This window comes from Neophocaena asiaeorientalis, unplaced genomic scaffold (assembly GCF_003031525.2).
Source record: "Neophocaena asiaeorientalis asiaeorientalis breed wild unplaced genomic scaffold, Neophocaena_asiaeorientalis_V1.1 scaffold449, whole genome shotgun sequence".
NCBI lineage: Eukaryota > Metazoa > Chordata > Mammalia > Artiodactyla > Phocoenidae > Neophocaena > Neophocaena asiaeorientalis.
The window spans coordinates 415,271-437,426 of NW_020175027.1; the positions used below are offsets into that span (position 1 = coordinate 415,271).

Genomic DNA, 22,156 nt, shown 5'->3' on the forward strand with positions numbered 1-22,156 from the left:
AGACTAGAAATTCCGGCAGGAGTTGATGTTGAAGTCTTGAATCTGAAGGCAGTCTGGAGGCCGAATTCCTTCTTATTTGGAGGACCTCAGTCTTTTATCTCAAGTCTTTCAACTGACTGGATGTGGCCCACACACATTATGGAAAGCCATCAGCTTTACTCAGAGTCTTCTGATTTAAATGGTAATCACATCTTAAAAAACCACTATAACTGTAACATTGACTGATGTTTGGCAAACAGTGGGACACCATACCTGAGCCAATTTGACATTAAAATTAATCATCACAGTCAGCATAGGTAATTTTCAATGGTAGACATATTTGTGTTTTTAAATTTGTATTATACATTTAAATCTCATTTACATAAAACTTCTGATTTCATAGAAATTATTGGTTGGAACAAAGGTAAATGTATTTAAGTAAAACAGAGTTGATTTAATGAAAATTATTAAATAAATATCGGGTAGAGATGGCCTATGGATATGGTGAGTATGTGAAGGTTGTACTGAAATGACTGACATTAGAGAATGGTAAACAACAGAGAATTGCTATACTCCTGCAAGGAAATGTCATAAGGAAACGGGGTTTTAGGAATATTAATTCTGTTGCCCTGAACAAAGGCCACATATAGAAAAAAAATTCATCAACAAATAATAAATGTGGGGACTTCCCTGGTGGCACAGTGGTTAAGAATCTGCCTGCCAATGCAGGGCACACGGGTTCAAGCCCTGGTACGGGATGATCCCACATGCCGCAGAGCAGCTAAGCCCCTGCAGCACAACTACTGAGCCTGCGCTCTAGAGCCTGTGAGCCACAACTACTGAGCCCGCGTGCTGCAACTACTGAAGCCCGCACGCCTAGAGCCTGTGCTCTGCAACAAGAGAAGCCACCACAATGAGAAACCCATGTACCACAATGAAGAGTAGTCCCCACTCGCCGAAACTAGAGAAAAGCCCACACTCAGCAATGGAGACCCAACGCAGCCAAAGATAAACAAAAATTTTTTAAAAAATTAAAAATAAATGTGAAAATGTTTGCTATTGCTATAATAGTAAAATAATGCATTTTCTCAATCTGCTGTTGTTCTTTCTAAAAAAATTGGTTTTGCTACTCCCTCTTTTTCTTTTTTTTTACAAATAGAAATTTTAAATTTTAGGTAGTCTGAACAGTTGGTCTTTTGTTTTATGATTTCTTTCTTTCTTTTTTTCTTTTTTTGCAGTACGTGGGCCTCTCACTGCTGTGGCCTCTCCCATTGCGGAGCACAGGCTCCAGATGATCAGGCTCAGCAGCCATGGCTCACGGGCCCAGCTGCTCCACGGCATGTGGGATCTTCCCAGACCGGGGCACGAACCTGTGTCCCCTGCATCGGCAGGCGGACTCTCAACCACTGCGCCACCAGAGAAGCCCTGTCTTATGATTTCTTAAAAGATTTTAAGCTTAGGAAGTCATCCTTGGTTTTAAATTCACAGATCTAATACCTTGTTTGAGTGGGCATTTGGAAAAGGATGTTTTAAAAATATTTAACTTTTTAATATATCTGGGATTTATTTTGTTATACACTATGAAAGATGGGTCTAAATTAATTTTATTTTCCTTAAATTCCTACCCAGTTATTCCTGCACAAGTTAATGAATAGTTCTTCCCTTCTGGTGATGTCACTTTTGTTTTCTATCAAATTCTTGTATGGAAAAAAATCAATTCTGGACTGTCTAGTGTGTGTTCTATATCTTTATATATTTTCTTCTTTCTGTAGTGTCTTATTTTAATTATCATAGCCTTATTTTTTTTCACCATAGAGAGTTTATTTTCCATATAAAAGGGCAGAAGCTAACATGTGAGCAAAAGGGTAAAAAGCGTGGAGCTCGTGTGGGAGACCATGACAGGTGACTTGAGACTGAGGGTGGTGAAGGCTGGTCCAGGGGGAGAAGTGGAGGTTGCGATGAAGAGATGGGGTCAGATCCAAGCCCTGTCCTTCAGGCAGAGACCATGAGACATGTTGATGCCAAAATTTATGGGATATAGCAAAAGCAGTTTTAAAAGAGACTTCTCACAAAAAAATGCTTACTGGTCTTGGAGAGTTTCCCAGAGAGGCATGGGGTGAGGGATGGTGACGACTGCAGCTCACCCTGGGGACAGAGTCAACTGGCGGCAGCCATCCTTGGAGCTCTCCCCACCATATGGACACTGGTGCTGGTGGGCACCACTCCTTCCAGCTCAGCTTTATGCTGTATTTAAATATCTAGTGTGGCTAGACCCATACATATACTTCATTCAAAAATTTCTTTGATAAACTTATCAATTTTTTCTTCCTGAGAACATCAGAATCTAGTCAGATTCTCCAAATTTTCATATAATATTTATTGGACTTTTTGGAATATTTATTGGACTTTTGTAAATCATTATGAGGGTTGTAATGAATTTGTGTATTATTCATTTATGTATGAATTTACATCCATTTTCAATCAACTTTTGATGTTTGTGACGACAGAACACAGATTAGAGTCAGTGAATTAGTCTAAAATAGTAACAAAGACATTTTATCTCAGTTGCCTCCTTCACTTGAGCAATTCATAGCCAAATTAAATGTAATCCCCTTTCATTTTGGCACCTAAATGTCTGGTGGAGATGTAATCCAACAATCAAGGATCCAGTGACTGGCCTCAGGGAGCAGAATAAAAGACACAATGATAAACATTGTCAGTGAATGGATTTGGAAACACTTGAAGGGTAATTGACATTTCAACTTTTATTTTAGCTTTCATTTTAATTCCTCAGTATTTCCAATGGAAACCCATGATCCCCTTCTGCAAGAATTTTCACCTTGGGTGTTTACAATTTTTTTCTCTTCCTTCCTTTGCCCTCTTCATGCTTGTGGTATCTGTACAGCAAGTTCTCCTGGCCCTAATTCTTAGTACTTTGAAACCCTCCTGACAGCAGAAAGCAGTGATCAGACAGGTTGAATGATTCAATGGAAATTTAATCTGATCTCATTTTAGCTATGTGCAAGAAGCAACCTGCTGTGAACTAGAATTGTAATGCTGGAAATTATCTGATTCCTACAGGCCTCTCTTCCATCTCTGCCCTGGTGAATAACTGCTAAAGGAATTTAAAGCATGTAAAACATGATAAGCATTGATTTGTTGCCTTGGCCATTGAACTGGACATCTTGCCTTCTTGCAGGTAAAACTGAAGAGGAGTATCATAGATTCTAAATTTTATTTATAAGGGTGAAGCTTTTAAATGTACTCAATTAAGTTGCTTCTTGAGGCAGTAATGTCCTATTTCCTTTAAATTAGACTTCCAGCTTTGAACCCAGTTTATAAAGCAAAGCAAAATGAAACAACAACCTAGACAAAGAAACCTCTGTCAGTAGAACACTTCAGCTGCAAAGACTGATGACCTGAAGAATAGGGTTGACAAGATGCGATTGGTCAGTTCACTGCTCTGAAGGAGAGGCATCCTTTATTTGTGGCTGCCTAGGGAAGGCCAGTTACAATGCAGAAAAGCTAAGAAATGGTAGGAGAAAGTGGAGAAACAAACATGAAAAGAGTGAAAAACTGGACATAAGAAAAACGGAAGGTATAGAAGAAACAGCAACTTTTACAGTTGATTGTGCCACAGTTCAAGAAGAGTATAGCGACCACTGTTACATTGTGGGCCCCCCGTTATCTCCCAGTATTTGCCTCTGTGTAGTCCTCTTTCTTAGAACCTGAGTTGGGAGTATGACTTATTTTAATTAACTGGAAGTGGCAGTGATGCTCTATCAGTTCTTGTTCTAAGCCTTAAGAAGTTCTGCTTTTGTTCTCTTCAGAGCCAGGATCTGCTTTATAAGAATTCTGTTAGCCTGCTAGAGCTATGTGGAGAGGCTGTCAGAAAAGCCACATAAGAGGGAGAGGCCCTGAGAGACAAGCCTGGCCATCCCAGTGTCTCAGTCAAGCCCAGGCCCCTGCTGACCTGCCAGCTGGATGAATCCACGTGAGTAGCCATCAGTAAGATCAACAGAAGGGTCACCCAGCCAAGCCCAACCCAGATTGCAGAATTATGAGCAAATAAAATGTTCATTGTTTTAAGCCACTAATTTTTGGGGGTGGTTTGTTACACAGCAAAATATAGCTCCTGGCATGTTAAAATGAAGTCAGTGGTCAAGACCCAGTGACTCTACTCTCTGAGACAGTATTGTGTGGATTGAAGATGCACATCTGGGACCAAAGCCAGCTTGGTTCAAATCCTTACTTTTTAACTTTTTAGCTCTTATGGCCTTGGGCAAGTTATTTAATCTTTCTGGAGCTCAGTCTTGTTATCTGTGAAGTGAGAGAAATATTTCTTCTCTCACAAGATAGTTAAGAAATGAAATGAGTGAAAGTTTGGGGAACATATTAAGTACCCACCAAATCTTACATTATTTGTTATATTCTATTTCCTTCCTGTCGTTCCCTCATCCCCTGAGGGGATAAAAGTGATCCAAACTACATTAACTCTTTAGGGTGGCCCTGTGACCTGCTAAGGGCAGTTCTGTCATAGGTCAGTTTTGCACTGCGTATGTATATTTGACCAACAATTGTGTTTATATGAAAAAGAGGTAAGCTCCTAAACTACAGGTGATGGATTTTTTAAATGATAGCAGGTTTGTGGGGCACTGCTGGAGACAATGCACATTTGTGTCCATGTCCCAGACCACCTACACCTGCTCCTCTGCAGTATCACAGCTGTTTATTAGACTAAGCTGGGGTCACCAAGGCATATTGAAGTTACGTTCAGCTTATTTTATTGCAGAAGGCATGAAGGCACATGCTGTATTTCCATTTGGTTTTCACAAAAAAGCATTACTATCTCAATGGTTTGTGAAGTTCACTTAGGCAAAAATTGCAGATTTCGAGGTAGTACTGCATAAAATTTGGTGTTTGTTGAGTCCTTGTCTTCATACTGGAAAGAAGAAAGTCCTATATTGAGTGACTAAATTATGTGCAGACACCAAGAGAAAACACACACACGCACACACACGAAAGAAAGGATTAAGGAAAAAAGAAATAAACCTGCTCTGGCCTCAGTTTCCAATTTGTAAAATGAGAAAGCCAGACTAGAAGGTTCTCCAAGGTCACTTCCAGCTCTGAGTTTTAGCAGACATCTCAAATTCTGTGCATTTATTAGCCCTTTGTGAGATTAAAAACACAGGTTGTTCTCCCGCAAAGCTTTAATTGCAGAGCTTTCATTAGAAAAAAATCAAAATGCTCTTTCAGATTATGCTTTTTTAATTTTAATTCTGTTTTTATTGTTTCCATATTATTTTAAAAGAGAGGTGAAAGCTGCAATTTGACAAATTGCTACACCCGTTTCCTTGCCATATAACTGCCCTAGCAAGTTAACTTAAAACAACTTTCTAAAATGTATTTTTAATGAGAAACTCAGACCCCTGAAGTTTGTATAAAACATTTTTTTCCTTCAGACTTCGTATAGGGCTGTAGAGTTTCCGTACCTCAGTGCCCAGAGCATGGCAGAGGAATTTGGCTCAGCTTAGTAATTACCTTGTGTTAGTCTAGCTCGAAGTTGTTTTTCTCTTAATGGCTTAAGAGAGCCATTCAAATGCTTTGATTCTAGTAATAAAAGTTCTAATGGGCAAGGTAGGTGAATGCCCATGTAATGTTTAGCCTATTAAACTGGCCATATCCAAAGCTTATGCAGAGTAAATTCTTACTAGGGACTTTGAATAGGGCAGGTCAACGTGGAAAAAAGCATGAGAAAATAAGAGAGCTAAAGTAAGTCTGGGAATGTGCTTCCTCTCTCCAACTAAGATCCCGATTATAGTGGACATTTATTTTTGCCTTCTTTCATGGCGAGGGGGAAAGAGCTCCCCAAAGTCTCCCTGTGTGCTTCCAGAATGTTGATTCACCCGCAAGCTTCACAGTGGACCATGTATATGAGACAACGGTTTCTCAGACTATCTGTGGTGAAGGACCAGTTTGCTTCATCTCCCACACCCCCATCCACTGTGGACTGGTACTTCTATAAAATCTGGTAAAAATGAATCACTGGAAAAATGACAGATGAACTATGACATACAAAATATAAGCCTCAGTTTTTATTATTAAATTTAATTACTCTCTCAAATTGCAGTACAAGTTTCTAACAATCCTCAGTTTCTATACTTACCTTTTTTTTTTTAACATCTTTATTGGAGTATAATTGCTTTACAATGGTGTGTTAGTTTCTGCTGTATAACAAAGTGAATCAGCTATACATATACATATATCCCCATATCTCCTCCCTTGTGCGTCTCCCTCCCACCCTCCCTATCCCAACCCTCTAGGTGGACACAAAGCACCGAGCTGATCTTCCTGTGCTATGCAGCTGCTTCCCACTAGCTATCTATTTTACATTTGGTCCATGCCACTCTCTCACTTCGTCCCAGCTTACCCTTCCCCCTCCCCGTGTCCTCAAGTCCATTCTCTGTGTCTTTATTCCTGTCCTGCCCCTAGGTTCTTCAGAACCATTTTTGTTTGTTTGTTTAGATTCCATATATATGTGTTAGCATATGGTATTTGTTTTTCTCTTTCTGACTTACTTCACTCCGTATGACAGACTCTAGGTCCATCCACCTCACTACAAATAACTCAACTTCGTTTCTTTTTATGGCTGAGTAATATTCCATTGTCTATACTTATCTTGTTGCAGATGGTAACAAAAATGTGGAAACAGGCATTGGTCCACGGACCACACTTTGAGTAGCACTGACCTAGACTAGGCCAGTAGTATTCTCTGGTTCCTAGTAATTATTTCATGGGTGTTCTTATGACCTGAGCTGGTCCCAGTCACTTGAATGTTGGGACTTTGGTTGAGAAACTGGGACAACAATTCTGTTTTTCCTGGCTGGATGCCATCTTGGGACTATAAGAGAAGTGGCTTGAGAATGAGTCAACACCAAGAAAGCAGAACCAAGAGGTAGCAAGTCAGAAGCTGAATCTGCTCCTGTGTTGTAGAGAAATAGAAGCCAATAAATTAAAATTTTTGCTCAAGCTAGAATTCATTAGGTTTTCTATCACCTGCAAGAGAAAAAGTCCTATGTGATATAATTTGCACGTTTTCCCCTAACTCTCAGTCACCTTGCCAGTCATCTTCCCAAAACAGAGATCTGGGAATGCCATTCTTCTGGTTATGAAAACCTTAGCTTCCCACGCCTTGGTCCAGAGTTCAGGCTTCTTAAACTGTCACTCAAAGTCATTCCCAGTTGAGTCCCCTTCTTTTGCGGCCTAATTTTTTTTGCTACTCTCATCCTCAGACACATGCCCAATGCTTTAGTGTGACCAGACATGCACTTTTATATATGATATAGGTTTGCTCATGTTCACTTTGGCTGGATTGCACCTTCTCTTCCCACACCCTCTTCTGATTTTCTAAGAATAGGAACTTGAGAACATAAGGTGTTCACTACTTTTAAATGTTAAGCATTATGCATCACCATAATTCCTGCTGACTCAAGGGCTAATTTTGAGAGTGTTGGTAGGAGGGCAAATTGATGCACCCAGACATTTGACAAAAACTGCATTTAGACTCCAAAGCTTTCATTTCATAGGGAGTCTGATATGGTTATATTCCCAAAATCTCAGAAAACAACAAACTTAGACAAAGTGTGACTTTAAGTTATTGCAAACATGAATAAGCAAGAAATGAAAACATATGTCTGCACCAAAATGTGTACACAGATGTTCATAGCAACTTTATTCATAATAGCTGAAAGTGGAAACAAACCAAATGTTCAACAACTGATCAGTATTTTGACAAAAACTGCATTTAGACTCCAAAGCTTTCATTTTATAGGGAGTCTGGTATGGTTATATTCCCAAAATCTCAGAAAACAACAAACTTAGACAAAGTGTGACTTTAAGTTATTGCAAACATGAATAAGCAAGAAATGAAAACATATGTCTGCACCAAAATGTATACACAGATGTTCATAGCAGCTTTTTTCATAATAGCTGAAAGTGGAAACAAACCAAATGTTCAACAACTGATCAGTGTATAAACAAAATGTGGTATATCCATAAAATGAAATATTACTTGCCATGAAAAGAAGTGAAGTACTGATACATGTTACAACATGGACTGACCTTGAAAACATTATGCTCAGTGAAAGAAGCCGGATATGAAAGGCCACATATTGTATAATTCTATTTATATGCATGTCTGGAATTGACAAATCTATAGAGAAAGTAGATTAGTGGTAACCTAGGGCTGGGGAGAGTGATGAGGTTGAAGGGTGAAGGCTGGGGGGAACAGGGTTTCTTTTCTAGAGTGATGAAAATGTTCTCAAATTGATCGTAGTGATGGATGCACAGCATTGTGAATATACTAAAAGTCATTTAACTGTACACTTTTAATGGGTGAATTATATGGTATGAGAATTATGCCTCAACAACGTGTTTTTTTAAAAAAAGAGTTTATAGGAGCTTTATTCATAAGTGCCAAAACTGGGAAGCAACAAGATGTCTAAGGTGAATGGGTAAATCAACTGTGGTACATCCAGACAACTGAATAGTATTCATTCAGCACTGAAAAAAATGAGCTATTAAGCCATGAAAATACATGCAGGAATCTTAAATGCATATTACTGAGTGAAAGAAGCCAATCTGAAAAGGCTACAACATACACACTGTATGACTTCAACTATATGACATCCTGGAAAAGGCAAAACACTGGAGACAGGAAAAATGATTGGTGGTTGCCAGGGGTTAGGGTGGAGGATGCGGTGAAGAGGCAGAGCACAGAGGATTTTCAGGGCAGTGAAACTGCTCTGCATGATACTACAATGGTGGATACATGCCACTATACACTTGTCTAAACTCATGTAAACTATGGGCTCTGGGTGATAATGACGTGTCAATGTAGGTATGATTGTAACAAATGTCCCACTCTGGTGCTGGATTTTTTTTTTTAATTTCCTCCCTCCCTCCCTTCCTCCTTTCCTTTCCCCTCCCCTCCCCTTCCCTGCCCTCCCCTCCCCTCCCCTCTCCTTTCCACTGTGTTGGGTCTTCTTTGCTGCGCGCAGGCTTTCTCTAGTTGCAGTGAGCGGGGGCTACCCTTCATTGCGGTGCATGGGCTTCTCATTGCAGTGGCTTCTCTTGTTGCAGAGCATGGGTTCTAGGTACGTGGGCTTCAGTAGTTGTGGCTTGTGGGCTCAGTAGTTGTGGCTCACAGGCTCTAGAGCACTGCCTCAGTAGTTGTGGTGCACAGGCTTAGCTGCTCCGTGGCATGTAGGGTCTTCCTGGACCAGGGATCGAACCCATGTCCCCTGCATTGGCAGGCATAACCACTGAGGCACCAGGGAAGTCCTGGTGCTGGATGTTGATAGTGGGAGAGGTTGTGTGTGTGTGTGGAGGGGTGCTGGGGGGTCAGATGGCATATGGGAACTCTGTGTTTTCTGCTCAGTTTTTCTGTGAACCTTAAATTGCTCTAAAAATTGAAGTCTAAAGAAAGAAGCAAAGGAGGATGAGGAGGAAGGGGGTGAGGAACAGGAAGAGGGCCAGGGCAAGGACGGAGAGGAGGAGGGGTGACCTCACAAGGCCCATCTCAGTGGGCACTACGTCTGAAAGTTGCCCTGCCTCTCTCTCGTCTCCCTCCTGGCGGAAGAATTAATTGCTCCTTTATCTGTATTTTCATTGTGTTCTTATTCCTACTTCTTTTATAATTCGTATCACTTTATTAAAGTTGTTTGCAGGCCTTACTTACTGAACTATGACCTGCCTGAGGGCAGAGGCCATGCCTTATTTTCTTTTTTTTTTTAAATTTATTTCTTTTATTTATTTATTTTTGGCTGTGTTGGGTCATCGTTGCTGTGCGCCGGCTGTCTCTAGTTGCGGCGAGCAGGGGCTACTCTTTGTTGCGGTGCGTGAGCTTCTCATTGCGGTGGCTTCTCTTGTTGCGGAGCACGGGCTCTAGGTGCGCAGGCTTCAGCGTTTGTGGCTCACAGGCTCTAGTTCATATCACCTTATTATAGTTGTTTGCAGGCTTTACTTACCAAACTATGACCTGCCTGAGGGCAGAGGCAATGCCTTATTTTCTTGATATTTCTACTAGAAATACTACATGGTAGAGTTCAGTTGAAAGTGTGGTGTGTGTATGAATGAAGAACATCTTAAAGCGGCAGTGTTAAGTGCAGTTTTAAAGGATTCTGCTCTAGAATCTGTTGTTTTTCAGGCTTTTTGGTAACCTAGAAAAAGCTCCCTCTATGTGGCTCATCCTTGGGACCGTGGCCAGGATGTGAGCGAGAGCACTGAGGACATGTGACAATCTTAGACGAACGACTTATCCCTACTGAGTCTCCTCCAATAGGCAGCGTACTATTCTAGTAGAGCTTTTGGAAAATACTCTTCCTTGGGGATAATCTAACCATGTGCATGCTGAAATCTGGGACCAGACTTCTGTGTGGTGACGAAGGTCAACTGGGAAGATGTCATTGGGGGGAGAGGAGAAGATCTCCTGCTACTGAAAGCCACCACTGCCACCTCAGGATGGCTGCCTGAAATGCTCTGGTGAGAGCTTTATTACAAGGCTTTGGGGTTAGATATATGTAAAATGTGTGAAGTGTGTTCCTGGGAGGGATGACATTTTAAACTTTTATTATTCATTTATACCTTACTGAGAGTCATATGTAATAGAGTTCTTGAAAGTAGGTTTTCAGAGGGCAATAGAGAAAACTCATCAAGATACTGGTGCTAAGAATGATAAGGAAAAGGTACCTAAGAGGTGCTAGGATGCCAAAAATAGCTTTTCTTTACTTCCCAAATTTGGCATCCTTTAATGGATAAAGTGAACATTCTCAATCACATAACCACTTTAATTTTAGTACCAGGGCATACTTTTTAAGAAGTCACTTATTTATATTGTTTAAAATAGTAGCATTGAGAATGTGGGGAATTTAGTAGTCAGGGCTCTACTACTTACTTGCTGAACGATCTAAGGAAGTTTCTTCCTGTCTCTGAGCGTCAGTTTTATTCACTGATAAAATGGGCACGATAATACCTGTACTGTTTACATCACAGGATGTTTGTGAAAATCCACTGAGATCGCTGAAAGCAAAATGTTTTACAAGTTAGACAAATAAATTTATAATTTATAATTGATGTTAGTCTAGGAAGGGTAAGTGCTGTGAACTTCTCCTACTAAATACCAATGGAGTTTATTTGTGGTTGGTACAAAAAGCAAAGAAAAAAAAGCAAAAAAAAAAAACAAAAAAAAGTGCTGTACATTTAGTCCTTTGTTTCTTTAAATTTTGAAGGAGCTCTACCATGTTCTGAAAAGGAATCTTATTAACATTTTGGGAAAAGCCTTTTTATTGAAACTTCTTGTAAGTTTTACATGCAAGGCACACACGTGTATGTAAGGATATCTAGCCAACATGTGCCCTTTTAAAAGAGAAAAGCTCTTCTTTGACCATCTTCTCCAAGAATCGTTAATTTGTATCAGAAAATTGGAGAGGCATGCAGGGATACCTTCCTAAGGAGCATAAAATGTCTGAGCAGTTATCACCCATAGCATCTGTCCCTTCTCTGATCTATTCCAGAGATCACTTGCCAATTCACAAATGCCATGGGGGACCTCTCCTGTGCGGTTATGTAACTGTTGACCTGTGTAGGGCTTTCCCCTAAAACTGCACCATGAGGTCCTTAAGGACAGAGGCTGTGACTTACAGGTACTTGTGTCTCCTAGTTTCCAGCAGTAAATATGTATTAAATGAAAACTTGGCTGAGGCTGCATATCAAGGTCAGGAGGAAGTGGTGCCTCTTGGCAGATTTTATCCTCAGCGTAGGTTACCTGTTCCTGCATAATTGAAAGAAGACTCTGTGGGTTTGAAGGCTGTCTCACCCTTTCACAGGAGGTCAAGTAACTGTGCTAGGCCATGGGTGTCAAATAAAGGGCATCACAGTTTAAGAAAGACATGAGAAATTAGGAGACAGTTCAGAGAACAGCTATCATGAAGATAAAGAGTTTAGAAAGGAAGATGTAGGAAGAGGGGAGGGAAATACTGGGATTATTTAAACCTGACAAGAGGAGCCTGAAAAAAAGCACGACAGGTAGTTGATTTTCAAACATTTATGGGGATGATTATATAGAGCAGAGCTTCTCAACCTTTGTGGCAAGGCACACTTAAGAAAAGATTATATTTACAGGGCCCACAAGGATAATCAGGTAAGGCTGCTCAAGACTTGATTCTTCTCTAAGGCTTTGACATTCCTAGGTCCCACCCTGCCACCAGAGGGCTTAGCGCAGCCTTTGGGTGGTGTTATGGACAGAATATTTGTGTCCCACCAAACTCATATGTTGAAACCCTAAGCCCAGTATGATATCATAGTATTAGGAGATGGGGCCTTTGGGAGGTGATTAGGTCCTAACGGTGGAGCCTTCATGAATGGAATTAGTGCTCTTATAGAAGAGACCTCACAGAGCTCTCTCACCCACTTTTTCTGCAGGGTTGCTGGGAGAAGACAGCTGTTTACGAACCAGGAAGTAGGTCTCACCAGACACAGAATCTGCTGTTGCCTTCATTTTGGACTTCCCAGCCTCCAGAACTACGAGAAATAAGTGTTTGTTGTTTAAGCACCCAGTCTATGGTGTTTTGTTATGGCAGCCCAAACTGACGAGGTCAGGGACTTGTGCACATGTTAGAAAATTGATGTAGAGTGCAGGGCCTGTCTGTATTTTAGGTAGAGTAAGAAGAAGTAGGGTCAAAACGAAAGATGGAAGATTGGAATAAAATGAGAAAACACTTTATTTGTAGATTTGAAAATACCAGATTGGTTTGTCAAAGGGTGTTTGTGTGTGTGTGTGTGTGTGTGTGTGTGTGTGTGTAGCATGTAATCAGATCCCTCTCTAAGGCAACACTGATCCCTGGGCTTCACATGGTGGTTTTGAGCATCACATGAGATAAAATGCATGTGAAAGTACTTTACAAGAAGCAACATACACATGTTAATATCATTGACCATTTGACCTCATCTACTAATTCTTGGGTCTTTCAGACTCTAATATCCCAAGGGTTTCCCGTAAGGGGACTCCTTTATTATACCTATGCTTCTACCTTCGCTACATATAACCCACTCTCCTGGTTTCTCAGGTTGGAGATGTCACCAGACAGAAATAGAGGAGAAAACGAAGCTGATTTCTATTCTGAAAAGGTGACTAGTCTTTCCCCTTCTTTCCTGATCCCTCCTTAGCATGTTCTATGCAATTCCAGGGATTCAGTGCAACCTGCTGTAGTCATGGCCGGGGGTAGCACAGGAATGAGTATGTGATGAAGGCCTTGAGGTGAGGGCTGTTGAGCATGTTGTGAACTCATGGATGTGGAGCAACGTGAAGGGGCAGCAGGCTTCAAATGACCCCACCCCTGCCAGTCCAGCAGGTCCCCCTTTCCTTATTCTGGTCCTGGTTGCATCTTTGTACTTCTGTCTTCTGCAGCCCCCTGGGCCAGCACGATGACACCACCCGCGTTCGTCGGCTCTTATGTCCAGACCCCTTCTGTGAGGTGTGTAATAATGCAACTGCTGAGATCAATCAGCTGCTACTCCCAGAGGCCCTGGAAGATTCTACTTCCTCTGTGTCCCCGTTGGCTTCCACAGCTCCTGTGACTGAGTCATCATTTACTCTGTCCCCTGCCTTCTCAACAGTCCCTCCAAGAGACCTAACACCAGCCTCTTTCTTGAGCCTTCCCCACTTCCCCCCTCCGTTCTCTCCCCTAGCCCAGTGACCCCTTAGTTGACTCTTTTTCACCCTCCCCATTGGGTCATTCTCTGGCACCAGAGCCTTTTCCTTCCTTGGATTCCGAATTCCCAGTGGCGTATTCCCCACCCCAACCCCTTGCCTTTCCCCCTCTCCTACCACATGACACTCAGACAGCAGATCCTGTTCTCCCACGGGAGGCCACTTTGTCTCCGGATACCGTTTTCTCTCTTGACCCCACGCTTTCCCAAGATATCAATCCCTTACCAGATTTGTCCCAGGCAATGAATCACCCCGATTCTTTTGCTTGCCATCATGCACCACCAACTCTGTCTGTTTCACCACAGCCAGAGTGCACTTTATCTGTGACTCAACCTAAATCAACTTCTATCTTACTGGCACAATGTGATTTCAATCAACAGTTTCTTGACCTCCATTCTCCAGAGGCCTCTTTTGGGGGAGACCCTGCAGCCAACCTTGTAGAGCCTGGTAACCTCTCACTTCTCAGCCCTGATGTCCTGGCACTCCTGGAGAGACAAGTCCAAAAGAGGAGCGATTTCCTGATGTGGAAGGAAAAGGAAAATGCAAAAGATTCTTTTCCAGAACAACTTAGGCCAGTCTACCAACTAAACTCTTCATGGAAAATGTTAGCGTCAACCGCTGATAAGCATGACTCGGCAGGCTGCCTTCCCTTTTGGAGCAGCAAAGACAGACCAGAGGAGCTGCATGTGCAGCAGCCCCCATATCCTAAGACCCTGGAGGACCATTTACAGCAAAAACCTACCCAGTTCTTCTGGGGCCTCCCGTCTCTGCACAGCGAGTCCTTGCCCTCTGCTGTTCATGTCTTGGCTGACAGTTCCTCAATCTTTATTTTCAATAGAAACTCGAATGCCTCCACAGGCCAAGAATCACCAGTGCTTCCTGATCCCCTGCCTCTGTCCTTGCCTGAGATTCAGCCTGAGCCCTTGCCTCAAACCCTGCCTCAATCTCGGCCCCTACCTCTTACTCAGGTCCAGTCCCAGGCCGACCCTCAGTCTCCACTCCCAGTCATACCATCTGATCCTCTACCCCAGATCAGGGCCTGTGGAGTAAGTTTCCACAGACCTCAGGATGAGTCCGAGTCTCTCTCCTCATCTGAAATTCAACAGCTGGAATGGAACATTTTACAGAAACAACTGGAAAATTTGTGGGGTTTACCCTCTGTGGTCCAAAGGTCTTGGGAAGACTTTTGTCCATCAGCTCCTAACACTCCTCGCCACCAGGCCCCCCAGGCCCATGTTTCAATCTCCATCCTTCCTGGGGAGTTTCCTCTCAGTGATGAAGTTCGGAAGAAACTAGAGCATCACCTTAGAAAGAGGCTTATCCAACACCGGTGGGGCCTGCCCCGCAGAATCTACGAGTCTGTGTCACTGCTATTGCCTCCAAATGGTTTTTCAGAGGCATCTGAGTCGGTGAGCAATAATGGAGTCTCACTGATCTCTGTGTTTAAGGGTCAGAGTAGCAAAAATGTAAATGTTGGATTGAGCCAAACTGGAGGCTTCCATGAGAGGAGCTCAGAAATGTTCCAGCTAGAGGAAGGTGTGGGGAAGAATCTGGGACACAGCCTAGAGAATGGCCCAAAAGATCGCCTGTTGAATGACCCAAAGAGCTCTTCAGGTAAGGATCTGGGGTATGACTCTGAGAAAGACCTAAACAGTCAGATGGTGAGTCTCTCAGAGAAAAATTCAAGGATGTCAGCAGAGAGTCTAGGTCAGAGACAACTTCAAAATGTCCTAAAAGTACATTTGAGCAAGAAGTTTGGAGAAATAAATGAGGGTCGGCTCCCTGGGACTGTGCATAATTCATGGCATGCTAGCAAGCAAACATTGCTTCTTTCTGTGAAATCCCACACCCAAACAAAACAGAGACGTTTGCCATCATCAGTGGGTGTGGCCTACTCCCTGAATACCTTCCAGGACCTGACTTTTGTTGATTCCAATACACAACAGATGCTGGAAGCCCATATTAAAAGGTTTCGTATGAGGATGTTGTGGGCCCTTCCCCGCAAGGTCCTTGAATCCGTACGGATCTTTAAATTGAAAGATGCCTCATCCCAGTCCTTGTCTCATGCCAACTTGCCCTCCTCAACCAATGTGATTTCTGAGGCAGACTCCAAATCTGGGAGCTTCAAGTCCTTTAGAGGAAGCTCTGAATCTCTCCATGGAGACAAAGTGGGAACAACCAATTCAGCCCCTGTCCTGGATCGTTCTCTCCCTGCTACCTCGCCTGTGGGCAAAGGAGGACAGAGGGTCCTGAGGCAATCACGCTCTGATGTCAACCGTGGGCTGGCAGAGGTTGTTCAGAGAATTAAGGATGCCAGACAGACTCGTCTGTCTGTTTCACTCTGCATCACAAGGAAAGCAGGTCATAGACAGACTCAACTAGCCAACAGATATCCCCAAAAGCTGCTTGCAAAGCAAGCTGGGGCCAGATATGAGCCGAAGCATAAGAGTGTGAGTTTCAGTGATAAAGGAGAAATGCAACGGGGCAAAAAGGTGGAGAAGTCAGAACCTGTTTCCATGCCCAAATTGTCTAGGGAGGTATTCACGGCTGAGGAGCTTGATCCTCTTCAATTAAAAACTAGTGACATGGTGACAACTAGCAAGCCAGGGAGCTCCCGAATGATACATGTGAATGAGAATAAAGCAGAAACTACCGTGACCACTGGAAGCCCCCCACCCAAATTACCAGTTCGCCAAGATCCTAAGTCATTAGACCTTAAAGAACAACTGTTCTGTGAGTTAAACTTTAAACTGGAGAACAGGGAGCATAGCCAGGCTCAAGGCCAACCCACTGACACATCCCTTGCTTCAGATAACTTGACTTACGAGGCCTCACTGACTCATGCCCAAGGTGTCTCCGGTGGGGACATGAGAGCTTCCCAGGTGCTGCATGTCCATTTGGAGGACAGAGGAATCAGGATGGAGCAGCAGCAGGAACCTTGGGCCCCTAAGCAGGCCTTAAGGAGGTGCCGGGTTAAGAACTTCCCACCAACTGCAAAGGGAGTGAGCCCTCTGGAGCCCAAGGCAAAAGAGCTTGATGGAGGGGGTAAAGGCTTGGGGACATCCCAACTTAGGAGGAAGAGTTTCCCTACTCAGGAGATGGTACTAGGGCAGACACCTGCGAGCAAGTCTTCCCAGACCCTATCACAGAAGGGACAGCCTCTTCCTGAAGGCCATAACGGAAAAAGAATGATGCACTTCTTGCAATGGCTTTATTCTGGGACAGAATACAAAAGTCAAGAAGATGCCCAGGAAAAGGGCAGCCCCATATCAACTGTGCAGAACAGATGCCTAGTTAAAAGTAAAGCTGCCTTTACTGGGACAACTGAAGCTCAGAAAATCGTGACAGACAACGGGAAGTTCCTAGTAGAGAAACTGGGGTGTCAGCATGCAATTGATGTCACCTGCTCTCAAGGGCCGCGTCCTCCCCCAGTGCAGGTGAGGAAATCTCAGCAAAAGGCGGAAGTGCAGGTCCGGACACAGCCTGTCCAGGGACATCCTTTCAACTACAGGGCTCCCTCCTGTAAAGTGACAAATATCAAGTCCTGCCATCAGATATCAAGTCCTATCTTTGCTGGCCAGAGTTATCCTCCAAGTACAAGACAGATCAGAAATAAGAAGAGACACCTCCAGAAAGTTGTGGCATTCAAGGACCAGCAACTATGTCACAGACATCTCCCACTAGTGTCCCACGGGGAGCCTGTGCCCCATCCAAGCCCCACCCACAGGCATCAAGCTGGCCAGGCACCCACGGCTGCTCTCAGCACTGCTGAAGGCACTGTGTTTGGACATCGGTCTCTACTCTTTAGACAGAAAACAATTCTCCAGAATTCCCAGGGAGGAAGACTTCCCATCCAGAAATAACTCCTTCCTTGTGGAGATTATTGATTCTCCCAAATAAATAGTTATCTAATAATAGTGTATCTTTTCTGTGTACTGTGTTGGGGGCATGGGTTTTGGGTAACTCAGGGCTTATGTGTAAGGGAAAGGAAGGAGATAGTTCAGCTTTTACTGATTGCTTCCTTTGGCTTTGGCTAAAAGGTGACCAGTCCTCTGGAGTTCTTGCTGAACCCCGCTACCCCACCCCCCACCCCAAAGCCCATTTCCTCCCTGATGAAATTTGAGGAGATGGGCTTTGTCTTCTGCCGCTTAGCTTAGCCTTAATGAAAATGTATAGCAGCCCACATCTCCCCCCTCGCTGAACGTTTTATATCCTTTAGAGAAGTAGGGAAGATAGGTCTTTTATACCTGAGGAGCGTTAAGGACAGGTATACTTTCTGAAAATAATGCTGAAGAAGAAACAACAGCTTAATCGTTATTTAGAACTCAGTGACCAGAGGCTCCTACAGGGGGCTGAACCCTGAATGGCACTATTTGGGCGGAGGTGTTGCTCTACTGGACCCTGGGCTAGTTGCCGTAGGGTCCAGGAACAGCACAGCAGCTGCTTAAGAATCTGTTATGTGGGTCATGTTAATGTATCGGGAGAGCGTACTTTAAACTTGACATGGAGGTTTCCTTACTAGAAGGGCACCCTGGGGAAGTGGTTCCCCTCCCTGGGTATTTTTTCGGGCTGCTCAATTGATGACTTTTTTTTTTGGCAGAGGAAAACCACCACGCAGCTGTCAGTGGTAGGAATGTTGACCAGGCAGCCACCTACTTCCCAGGGTAAAATACAGCTGAGAGTAAGCAAAAGATGTCTTAAAGTGAGTGGGAAAGTAAGAAAACGTGAAGAGAAAGAATGTCCTTACTGGTGGAACAATGTTCATGCCTCATCGTTCCCATATCCTGACCCTGTCCTGCTCCCCCATTCCTCAATCTGATCCAAGCACCATGTCCTTGAGGCTGACCAGAGAACTGCACAGCACACTGACGCCTTTTATCAAAAAGGCATGGGGGTGTCTTTGAGTACTAAAACAGTATCTCCAAGGATGGCATCCCCCTCTCTGGGGAAGGTGATCATGGTGCTTTCTTTCCATCTATGCTTGGTGGGAATATACAAGCTATCGCCCTTAGTGTGTACAGTTCACCAGTCAAGATGAAGGTGCCACCACTGATATTCATAGCCTTGGTGGAGCAGTGGTACGCCTCCCCCAGGATACCTGCAGCTCATGAACCAGAGGTGAGTCCTAGACTATGCACTGGGGTATCAGACATTTGGGGGCTTACCATGGACCTCCTTTTTTTGGCCAAGGCTGCACACATACCCACCCTTACAATGAGGTCTAGAGGGAAGGCAACTCTACTTGTACAGACTGGGACTCAAAAATAGGGTGAGTATCCTAGAGAGCACTTGAGGTAGTTTTTCCAGAAAGACTTACGGATACTGGGTGTTAAAACAAAAAACCAAAAATAGATGTCCACTACAGCCTTCTCTCACTAATTTTATTTTCTTATCCAGAGTTATGACATTGATCCTACAATATCTGAAGCTTATGGTCACAGAGAGAAGGCAGATTCCGTGGAGCCCCCGGGAGAGGGACAAAAGGTGGAGGGGGCCCAGGGTGGGGAACATGAAGAGGTGAGGAGTGGTGGAGGGCTCTAACCTCCACGTAGATAGACCTGTCAATAACCCAGCTTCCCTGTTCCTACGTCATCTCATTTTTACTTCCATTCCAGTGCAGTCACTGCCACACTGTAGAGCTTATTACCAGGAACACTTCTGCCACCTGGAATAATACAGTCTGACATTCCACCCTTTGGCCTCATCCTCCATCCTTCCAGCTTATATACTACTTGTTAATTTTTCAACTTTAGGTCGTTTTTCCACTTACTCTTCCTCTATCCACCAAGCTCCTGTCTTCTTTTTCTCTCTCTCCAAGGTAGGCTTGGCGGTCTATCAACATTTAAAAAGCTCCACTACAAACAGGCCCCATCCAATCACCTTTAATCCTTCCTGTCTGGCAAAATCCCCTATCTCTGCCTTTTCCAGAAATACCTTCCCATAAGTAGCTGATGACTATTGGATGAAATCTCACAATCAAGTCTACTGATGCCATGATAAATTCAGCCCTCATACTACCTGGAAATAATGCATCCATTCCACAGATTCTTATTCCATGCTTGCTTACATGTGAACAAAACAAATGGAACTTAGGTCACTGTTTCCTTAGTCCATTTTCTCTCCAGTGCTACTCAAATCTATTTCAAATCTCCTTCACTTTTCTCAAATTTAGGCCATCTCCACTTGCTCAGCAGATGTGCCAAGCCACCATTCACAGAGGAACTAGAAGTCACGAGATGGGAAATTTTCATCAAAATCCTTAAAAAAGAAACAAAAAACCTTTCCCATTCCTCTTTTCCTTCTTCCTTCCTGTTGTACGGAAAGAAGTTTCTTTCCCAACCTCAAAGGAATTACACTTCCTAAAATTTCCTTATTGAGAGATAGCTAAACTCTAGTCTTGATGGACCGATCACCCTGGCCAGGTATCGTTTTGCTCCCTCCCTCTCCTTATGAGTCACTCTACATCTTTTATTATTTTTAAAGCTTTTTAGTACAAAAATGTATAAACATGCACGAAAGCAGACAGAACAGTGTAACCTCCCATACACTCCTCACCCAGCTTTCACAGTTATCATTTGGCATGTGTGATACATCCCATCATTTACACTATGATTAAAGTGTAAAAGCCCATTTAAACGTCTTGTCATCTATCTCTTAAGACATATGCTATGTGCCCATGTCAAAGCTCTCACATTTCTTTGATATTTATCACCTGTGGTACACAGTTATTCACAACAGATGTACACAGCATTGGTGACAAAAAAGCATTGTGCTTTAGAGGCTCTGGCAATCAGTTCTGCTCTGCCTTTTAGTCAACCCTGAGGAGTCATTTGAATGAATTCCTCCCTCAACCCCATAGAGGAAGTAATCTTACAGCTCGAATTCAGTGCACAATATTGCCTTCCCTTAATCGCACAGTAACTATAACATGCAGAAAGAATAGAGGTAGTCAACTGTGCATGTTGATAAAGACGTGACATCATTATATGTGTTTTCAAATATTTACAAGAAAATATTTTTCCTGTCACATAGTTCAAATGAGCTATTGTGTTTCAAGTTAAACACAGTAGATAAAACACACTTGTTTATCTTCTCTCTTTCCCCAAATGCCATTCAAAGCAAGAGTAGATGAAAAAAAAAAAAGAGTAGGTGAAAAGAGGTTCAACATCTCTAGCCATCAGGGAAATGAAAACCAAAGCCACTATGATATAACACTTCACACACACAAGAATGACTAGAAACAAAAAGTCAGATTAAAACAAGTGTTGGTGAGAATGCAGAGAAACCGGAACCCTGATACACTGCTTGTGGGAATGAAAAATGGTGCAGCTGTTTTGGAAAACAGTCCGGCAGCACTTCAAAATGTTAAACATAGAATTACTATGTGACCCAGCAACTCCACTTCTAGGTACATACTCAAGAGAAGTGAAAACATATGTCCACACAAAAACTTGTAAACGAATGTTCATAGCAGTACTATTCATAAGAGTCAAAAGGCAGGAACAACCCAGATGTCCATCAGCTGATGAATGGGTAAATAAAATATGGTATATCCATGCAGTGTAATATTTTTGGCATTAAAAAGCACTGATACATGCTACAACATGGCTGAACCTTGAAATTTTTACGCTAAGTGAAAGAAGCCAGTCACAAATAACCACATATGATTCCATTCATGTGAAATGTTCAGAATAGGGAAACCAAGAGAGGACAGAAAGTAGATTAATGGTTGCTTAGAGCTGGGAGATGAAGGGTGGCGGGTAATAGCTAAAGGTTACAGGGTTCTTTCTGAAGTCATGAAGATGTTTTTAGAATTGGTGCACATGTCCGTGAGTATACTAAAAATCATGGAATTACACACTTTAAATGAGTAAATTGTATGGCATGTGAACTATATTTCAATGAAACTATTCAAACAAAGGATTTCAAAAGAATAAGTGCTTAAGGATGACTAGAAGGAGAGAGGATACGACAAAAGATGTCAACACATTTTTGGAAGACGGAAATCTGGTGGAGGAATGGTAACTGGCGAGCAGAGCAGACGAAGTGCTGGCAAACCAATTCACACCACAAAACGCCAGAAGACAGATGACCAGGTGGCACAGATAAGAAAAATTAGGGGTTCCGTGCTGTAAACATGTTGATTTGTTTCCTTCTTTTTTTTTCTATTGTGTTTAATTTTTAATAATTTTTTGGTGGGGAGCGGGTGGTGCTCTTCTTCAGCATTTTGTAAAGTCCTGTTGAAATGTGCAGCGGAGCCCAGGTTTCTTGCCTGGGGCAGAACGTGAGATAACTTTTAAAGCTGGCCTTACACATTTCTGGGGTTTGGGTATGGTGGTGGTGGTAGCTGCAAGAATCAAAGGCAGAAATCTCAAAGTTTAGGTAAAATCCAGGACAGCAGGCAATGGT

The 22,156-nt window shown here is 42.9% G+C and overlaps 1 protein-coding gene across 1 annotated transcript; it reads left to right on the forward strand.

The window, feature by feature from the left end:
- The first annotated feature begins 467 nt into the window (after positions 1-467).
- On the forward strand, positions 468-17,610 carry LOC112411719 (spermatogenesis-associated protein 31D1-like). The gene is made up of 4 exons (XM_024763009.1): positions 468-483; positions 13,104-13,164; positions 13,445-13,511; positions 14,128-17,610. The coding sequence occupies exons 1-4, from the start codon at positions 468-470 to the stop codon at positions 17,608-17,610; spliced, it is 3,627 nt and encodes a 1,208-aa protein (XP_024618777.1).
- The last annotated feature ends 4,546 nt before the right edge of the window (positions 17,611-22,156 follow it).

Coding starts and splice junctions, on each gene's coding strand:
- LOC112411719 (XM_024763009.1), top strand. Junction 13,165..13,444: donor CTGATTTCTATTCTGAAAAG/GTGACTAGTCTT, acceptor TGTCTTCTGCAG/CCCCCTGGGCCAGCACGATG. Junction 13,512..14,127: donor GTCCAGACCCCTTCTGTGAG/GTGTGTAATAAT, acceptor TTCAATCAACAG/TTTCTTGACCTCCATTCTCC.